Source organism: Mus caroli, unplaced genomic scaffold (genome assembly GCF_978045245.1).
Source record: "Mus caroli unplaced genomic scaffold, Mus_caroli_1 scaffold_18, whole genome shotgun sequence".
Taxonomy (NCBI): domain Eukaryota; kingdom Metazoa; phylum Chordata; class Mammalia; order Rodentia; family Muridae; genus Mus; species Mus caroli.
In genome coordinates this window covers 62,968,381-62,976,798 of record NW_028227273.1, presented here as the reverse complement: position 1 = coordinate 62,976,798, position 8,418 = coordinate 62,968,381, and the positions used below count along the sequence as shown (strand labels likewise).

The following is an 8,418-nucleotide window of genomic DNA, read 5'->3' as shown; positions in this document are numbered from 1 at the left end:
AAAAACAGAATCCAGCCTCAACCCTCTTCACCCTGCAATTTCTAAAGTTTTAGATAGAAAGGACCCTGAGGACTCTTCAGGGATCTCCTGTCCTTATCCCTACCACCTTGACTGCTGTGCAGGTCCAGAAGGCTGGGCTTGGGATGAGGAGAGGATTGGGGAAGTAGGTGGCACCCAGCTAGTCCGATCTTTCTTCCCTAGTAACTAGCAGCTTGTGGGATACTTTCCAGAAGTCTGACCAACACTATGACCTTGTACCAATCCTACACCTTTCCTGGCCTCAGTTTCCTTTTGGAAGCACTGACTCGGTGGGGGCGTGGCTTTCCTTAGTTGAGGGGGAGCCAGGAGGAGATCAGGGTGCGGGGGTGGGAGGCGGGCTCCACTGGTCGCAGCGAGCTGGCCAGGCGCACGCACCACAGGCGCTCAGAGCTGGAAGCTCCGCTCCTGCGGCTCCTAAACCTGAGTGGAGCCCGCGGGGAGCACAGTGCCGAACATCTCCTGGCCCGGGACGCTGGAGGCCGGTCTGGCCCCGGGCCTCTTGAAACCCAGGCGGAAGAGGACAGGGACCCCGCCCGATCCCTCCCGCGGACGGGCGGGGCGGCCCCACGCCAGCTCCTCCCCCCGCAGCCCGGCAGGGATCAGTCGCGGCGCGCGGTTCCGCAGGTGGCAGCTATGACCCAGTCCTGAGCGCCCCGCCATGGCCAGCACCCCCAGCCTCCTGCGCCTGGCGCTCCTGCTGCTCGGGGCGGTGGGCAGGGCCGGCCCCCGCCCTCAGGTGAGCCCTGGGGACCCCGGTGACAAATGGGAGGGGGACGCTGCGGTGTTCTGCGGGCACAAGAGCTAGCGGAGGGGCTCCTGGACTTGAGCGGAAACTCCGGGACCCCAGACAGGGGAAGTGCAAGGCTCGGGTGAGAAAGAGACAGAGGAGTTGAGGAGTCCGGGTGGGGATTGGACATGAGGTGACTGACTACCCTCATCCTGAAGAGCTGCCTCACTTCTCGGCTCCAGCTGCTCTGTTAGGGCACCAGCTGCCCCAGGGTTGCCCTGCTCTGACTTCTGCGACCTGTCTTTGTCCCTTATTACTTTCCCAACTCCTTTTCCAAACCCACTGGCACCCTGCCTTCCCTCCGTACTCAGAACCCCTGCGGTGCCTTCCCCTGCACTGTCCTGGGCTTCCTTGTGTATGGGGTACCCAGGAAGCTCTAGAGGACCGAAGGGGCCTGGTTGTAGAAACGAAATGCAGCTTCTTCCGCCCATCACCTCATCACAGTCTTTGACTCATAGCCCCAGGGACCTTTGCAGCCTGTTGTCCTTCCTGATGACCTCCCAGGTGGCACTGACTTGCCACCTCCACCCCAGCCTCTGCAGCAAACATGCAGCAGGTTCCCTGTTCCTTCTGGATCAGCCAGGCCCTCTCATACACTCGGCTAATACCCATTGGTTATCCTAGACCCCCTTGGATTAATAACCCACCAGAAAGCATACCGAGGGTCACCAGAACATCCAACCTCCTTGGTGTCACCAAAGACTAGGTCGCAGCTGGACTCTTGTGGGCTCTTCTCTGACTCTCTCTGACCTGCCTGTGAATCCTGCCCCAGGCTCCTGCCCTGGCCATGATGGGCAGTTGCTTGTATGGAGGGCGGTTGTTCAAATGTGCCAGGATACCCTTGCATAGAAGAGGCTCAAGGCTGGGCAGTGTTCCTATAGAAGGGAGTACTTTACACATCGTGTCTTGTGTCCACCGCCAGAGCTAAAGGACTTAACTGTTGGGGAGTGGGCCTGCATTGGCTTGAGCTTAGTCTGACATAGGAGGGCTCAGACTTCAGACCTGGCTGAGAACCGAGTTGTGGGCAGAGGTGCCTCCCCAGGAAGTGCACTGTCTCAGCTCCCAAACCCTTTCCCAGATTAGTCCTCTCCCTGTTCTCCAGGGCCAACTGTCCCCAAGAGATACCTTCCCAGTCTCTGGCACTGCCTCTCTGTTCCCCTGCAGGCCATGGCTTTCCTGGTGAGATTGGGATCTTTCCAGCCACAACTGCAGATTCGCTGCTTAGTTCCTTCTTGTGAGACAGGATGGTGGGGATTTGAGCCTTCTGGTCCTAGGCTGCTGATTAGGTTGAGAGTGAGGGGACAGAGCCAAGCTTGAGACCTTCCTTTCTTCTCCCTGCAAGACTCCCTCCCCTAATGTCAAGCAACTTGAACCTTACTCCAGCCCTGGTTCATAAGAGCAGAAATGCAGGTGCTGAAGAGACACACTGGAGCTTTGATGGGGTGCTCTTGTTATGGGGAGTACTAATGTCTCCGGCAGCCGCCTGCAGAGGTGTGTGTGTGTGTGTGTGTGTGTGTGTGTGTGTGTGACAGGCAGCTTTAACGTTAGATTGCAATAATTACAGCACAACCGCATGGACCCTGGAAAGACTCAAGAATAAATTTTGTATTTTACTTTCTGTCTGTGAGATCACCTTCCTGTCACTCGCAGTAGGGTGAGTACTCAGAAACAGGGTTCCCTAGGTGATAGGGTACAGCAGCTTAGGGATGGGGGAGAAAGGGAGTGGGACCCCAGCTCTTGGCCCATGCCTTCCTCCTGCGGGGCGGGCATGAAGGTCGAGGGAGCAGGTCTGGTGAGGGCAGAAGATGCTTCCCTGCAAATTTAGGGATGGTTGAGCTAACTTGTGCCAAACATGACCTAGGCTGCTCCAGTGTGCTTTCTGGGAAGGACCACTCCTCTCACCCTGTTCCTTTCTACCCATAGACTCTCTATGAGGGAGCCGGGCTACTGAGAAGCTAGGCAAGCATTTGACACTTGACGTTCCAACCGGGTGGAACTGGGGTCTGAGGTCAGGTCTGATCTTTGCTGGAACTCTTTAGCAGGACCCTCGATGATCCTAAACCCAGTTTCTCTATCAGTAAAACAGGGATCATAGGGTCTGACATGGAGGGATGGAGGGTCCCTCAGGGGACCCATTTCTGAAATGGCAGCTTGAGGCCTCTGGGAGAAATGTCCTTTGGAACCTGGTGTGTCCCCAGGCTGCAGAGTACAGCCTGGTGCAGGATTGTTGCAAGCCCCTGGCCTCTGTACTCCAACAAAGGGCAGTGGGGGCTGAGGCTCCGGCTTGGTCTGGGTAGACTTTGTCCCTAGCTGGGCTTCCTTCCAGACACAGACCCAGCACAGGGCTGTCCAGGAGCAGCCAAGAAACCACATCCTGTCTTCTAGTGTCTGGTGCACCTGTCCTCAGCAAATTCGTGTGTGTGTGTGTGTGTGTGTGTGTGTGTGTGTGTGTTACACAGAGATGCATATGAGATAGATTGGAGATAGGTGTCCAAGGTATAAGAGGCTCCATTTCTTTTTGTGTTTGTTTGGGACCCTTTGTGTCACAGTGGATAGGTGTCACCATGTATGCAGCAATGTATTAGCATATAATCACGTGTCCAACAGTTCATGTGCTTGTGTGTACTTGCATGTGTGTGTGTGTGCCTTGATATCCTACCTGTTATACTGTGCTTTTGGGAAGGTATGGGATTGTATATAACAGCCTGGTGGGTGAATGGGAATCTTCTGGTATGTAACCTTGTAGGGGAAAAGTACAGTGCTTGTGGCAGTGTTTATGTGTGATTGTATGGGTCGTGTGTGTGTGTGTGTGTGTGTGTGTGTGAGAGAGAGAGAGAGAGAGAGAGAGAGAGAGAGAGAGAATGTTTCAGCAAGTGCCTGTGCACCTGGCTGTCTGTGTGTGTTGATGTGGGGTCAGGAGACCCCATGTCAGGGTCTCAGTGCTAGGAACATCCCTGAGGGGGTGAGGGATGTAGCCTGTGATAGTGTGTCTGTGAGAGGTTCCCTAAGTCTGACAGAGTTGCCTGTACCTTGCCTTGCCCCATCCGTCTGGGTCAGCTATCTTAGGAATGACCTTAAGAAAACAAAATGTGGACAAAAAAATCTAGAGCTGAGCAATGGGAAACGTGACCCAGGCTCTGAGAGGGGACCAGGAGAAAAATTCTGGTGTGCCAGGAGGAAAGGGAATCTGCAGGGCTGTGCCTAGCTGGGAGGCTCTAGAGCCTTGTCTGCTCCTGCTGAAGGCCCGCCACCCTCCTTCCTCCTCTTGTAGTCAGGTGAGACTGGGCTCTCTTTTCTCCTATCCCTCAACCCAACAGACCGCCAGAAAAGGAAAAACTCTGGCGTGCGTTCGTTCACGCTCAGGCTGAGCCAGTGGAGGATGCCCTACGCCATGGTGCAGGTTGTGGACAGAGCTTACAGGGCGCATCATCGCTGGCTGTGAACTCCTTGATCTTATTCTCTTAGGGACGCCTCCTCCTTACTGTCCCCTCCGCCTAGGCATCATCCTCGCTTGCCTTGACCCTCCTTTTTCTTTTTCAAGCTCTCTGGAGCCTCAGGGGTCCTCCTGTCCCCTCAACTTCCTAGCACAGGGACTAAAAGTATGTGCCACTGTGCCCAGTCTTTTATCTGGGTTCCCGGTGTGGAAATTAGGCCTTCAAGGGTTTGCAGGGTCCACTTTCTGTACTGAGCCACCTCCCCAGCCTGCTCACCACAACACCGTTGTCCTTGCTGTGCCTTCCTTTTGAAAGGACCACCTTCCTTGCTAGGCCAGCCTCCATGTCCCCTTCCCAAACCTCCCTTCCCCCTCAGTCCCGAGATGACCCCTCAGGTCAACACTGAGACCTGGCCTGACCACTCCCTGAGCTCATACACCCACTGTCTTCTTACGACATCTGTCCTGCAAAGCTCTTGGCCCCAACTCCATTCAGCCTGAAGACTCAGCACAGTTTCTACCCATCTCTGGATTTCTCCTCTACTCAGCACCATGGAAACTTGGCAAGCTGTGGCTTTAGGGTCTTGTCCTAACAGAGCCTCAGGCTGGAGTTAAGTTTCCTATCTTCACTCTGCTCTTAGAGTCAAAGCGTCTTTGATGCTCTCATGGTAGCTGGCCATCCAGGTCCTGTCTATAGCCCCCATTCCCTCTTCTTCATTGGGTTCTTGGGCCTCTTCCTCACTCCCTGGCTAGACACCTGCTGCTCCAGTTCCCAGCAGTGACCTTGCTTTCTGCCATTTGTCCTACGAAGAACAGACATGGTGGGGGTTCCTTCCCCTATCCCTGCCTGCCCTCACCTGCTCCACTGCCTTCAGGGCACTGAGACTAAAGGAAGGATGTGAGAAGGAAGTGAGGGAGGTGGTACCAGTCCACCATGGCTCAGTCCGATGAGTGCACCACCTCACAGCAGTGGCTCCAAGAACAATCCACCTTTGCTGTCGCCACCTCTGGTTTCCTTTTCTTTATTCTCTGAGCAAATACTGCTGACCTTTGCTCTCGGAAGGACACTCATCTCCAGAGATGTTGGTGACATTCAGAGCAAGCTTGACCCACCTTCCCCACCCCAACCCCCACTTCTGGAACTTTCCATGTCACCAGGAACAAGCCCAGGTCACTGTGTGTTGTTCTCTGGTGATGTCATAGGACATCTCAAACCAGGGCAGGCTCATCCAGAAATCAGATCTGCTGTATGTAAGTGGGGTGGGGTGGGGTGAGGAATAGGACTAAGACTCCGGGGCTCTGGCATCTGAAAATCAGCTGTTTGATTTCAGCACCTGTGTGCAACTTGTGGCTTCAAAAGGTGAACGTCTAGGCTGAAGAGATGACTCGTTGGGTGCTCGCTGCCAAGTCTGAGAATGAGTCCCATCTCCAGGGCCCCACATGGGTTGGAAGGAAAGCGCCAACTCCTACAGGCTGCCCTCTGACCTCCATGTACACGCTGCTCACTGTGGCAACACGTGCTCTCTCCTGTGAGCACACATGCACATACACGATTTGCGGATGCATTTAATTTCGCCTAAGTCCCAACTTCGATACAGGGGGTTCTCTGATCATTTGGACAGCTATCACTCCTAAACAGGTCATATTTATAATCTTGAAGGATGTTTTTGAAGCAAATGAAAAAGCACCGCAGCTCAAGGCTAGCTAAAGGGAGCCCTCAGAAATAAGCAAGGGGGCGTGCTCAGTGGAGTGCATCTGTTACAGCCACATACTCCAAAGCCAGTACTGTTAAACTTAGTTAGGCTCCTATCCCTCCATCACGGGGAGGAGGCCACCTCCCAGGACAGGCACAAACAACTTCAGAGTTCTGGAACTTTTCCGTCTTCACCCTGTCCTTACTATTCCGTATCCTCCTGGGACGTAGAAGCCAGGCTGCATCTCAGATCTGTGTTGTGTCAGAAGAGACACTGTGCGGTGGGACGGTGGCCTTTGGAGGGCAGCGATCGATCGAGTCTAGCAGGAGAGTGGGTGATAATTCTGGCTCTTTGTATGAGCCCTCTGTGAGACCACATCCTGCAACCTCTGATGCTGCAGGTTAGCCACTGAGCTAGGTGACTGTGTTGCTGGCCTTAGCTCTGCTGCCCGAGATGCCATGTGCCTTTGATGGAGTCTTCTCTTGGCTCTCCTAGAATGGTTGGAAGCAAGATATCTCCAGGCTGGCAGTGCAGCCAGACATCCGGAGGGGAGGAGGCCCAGGCTGTGATGCAGCTGTGTCTCAGGAAGTCTCTCCTTGCTGAGGGTAGATGAAGGGCAGCTGGGACCATGAATGAGTCACACACTCTCCCTCTCTGCTCTCCTTCACCCCACCTCCTTAAGCCTTAATCTGTTAGACACTCTCTGGGTACTTACTAGATGGCAGCCTTGTGCAGGATAAATACCCCAGAAGGCCTGGATCCCCAAAGTGGCAGTCACCGTCTCTCTCCCCTTTCAGAGGTTCCTGGTGGGCTTTGGTCCACTGGAGGTTAAGAAACCAAGAGGGTGGGAGTCGAGTGGGACCAGAAGGGGCTGCTGGAGCCACAGGGCTTCTGCTTTTATTTCTGCTTTCCCTTGTAGGGTACCACGGTGTCCCTCTCAGAGACGGTGCAGAAATGGAGAGAATACCGGCGCCAGTGCCAGCGTTTCCTCACGGAAGCGCCACTCCTGGCCACAGGTGAGTCCAGATGAGGCCTCACGCCTGTACTCCTGAACACCTCCAAAGAGGCTTTGACGATCCCCAGTCCATAGCTGGTGTTGTTTTTCTCTCTGGAACGACATCTGCCTGGACCTCTATCCCAGTGACTACACTGTGTCTTCACTGAAGTCCTTCCTGTCCCCTTCCCATCTGTTTTCTCTCAGGCAGCTTTGTGGGTGCTGTTTCATTGCTGTCTCTACCCCCAGAGCAGGACCCCCACTTTCCGTTCCATGTTTTCCCCAGCCCCTCCTTAGCTATGTATAGACTGACACATTTATAATCAAGCTTTTTTTTTTGAGACATGAGCTCATGTAGCCCAGGCTAGTTCCCAACTCACTATGTAGCCATGAGTGAATATGAACTTCCAATCCCCTTACCTCTACCTCCCAAACGTTAGTATTCGGTGCCTATGTATCACCACTCCTGGCTGAAGCAGTGCTGAGGGCTGAACCCAGGGCCTTATGCACATGAGACAGGCATCCTATCGACCAAGCCAACAGGAGTAAATCTTGGGGGGAGTATGTAAGGTGATTTAAAGAACACAGAACTGGAGCCAGTTGGGCTTGGGTTCAAATACTGTCTCTGATCATAACAGAAACCAGGGGAAGGGCTCCTCAGCCTCTCAAGCCACCATTTTCCTCCCATCTGTGAAGAATGGTTCAAAAAATGCCTTATAGGAGCCATCTGTTGAGCCCTAGCTATATTCCTTCTTTTATATAACATCTGTTATAACAAAGTTCCGTGGACCAGGGGATGCCTCCATCCCACAGAAGACATAGAATTGTTAAGGAAATTGATAAGGTCCGGCCCCTGATGAGTAATGGGATCCTTCCTTGGTCCCTGCCCTATGGGGAGAATGCTTAGCGTCCAGAGAGCACTTAGCAGGGGCTGAGGGGGAGTACAGCTTCCTGTGGTCCGGGAAGTTGGGAAGGATGGATGGCAGCAGCCTGGGACTCAGAGGTGGCTCTACTGTTTCCACAGGCCTCTTCTGCAACCGGACCTTTGATGACTATGCCTGCTGGCCGGATGGGCCCCCAGGTTCCTTCGTGAATGTCAGCTGCCCCTGGTACCTGCCCTGGGCCAGTAGTGGTGAGTGGTCCCCTGCCTGATCCCAGGATGCTGGGGCAGGATGGGACATGGCCTCCCTTCCTTTGGGACCCAGTTCCCGCACCCGAAAATGTCCTCAGGCCTCCTGGAGGGTAGAGCACCTGCTCTGGGTGGTGGTTGGATAGTCAGCAATGACAGGGGTCGGAATTGCCTGAGGTGTCCTGAGTCTGGTATTTGTGCAGGCAGGGGTGGATGTGCCTTAAGACAGCAATGAGACCCTTCTGACCTGGTAATCAGCAAAGGAGCCAGGAGGGAGGAACAGATCATAGGTGCGCAGGAAAGTACCTATGAGGTGTCATTTTCTGGTGTGCATGCCTGTGT

General features: G+C 54.2%; 1 protein-coding gene across 1 annotated transcript in view; it reads left to right on the top strand.

Moving 5' to 3' along the window:
- The first annotated feature begins 660 nt into the window (after window positions 1–660).
- The window catches only part of Glp1r (glucagon like peptide 1 receptor), a 40,007-nt gene continuing 32,249 nt past the window's right edge, over window positions 661–8,418 (top strand). The window contains exons 1-3 of the mRNA XM_021149582.2: window positions 661–775; window positions 6,873–6,969; window positions 7,972–8,079. Coding sequence (XP_021005241.1) covers window positions 698–775; window positions 6,873–6,969; window positions 7,972–8,079 — 283 coding nt within the window. The 5' untranslated portion in view covers window positions 661–697. The remainder of the gene's footprint in view (window positions 776–6,872; window positions 6,970–7,971; window positions 8,080–8,418) is intronic.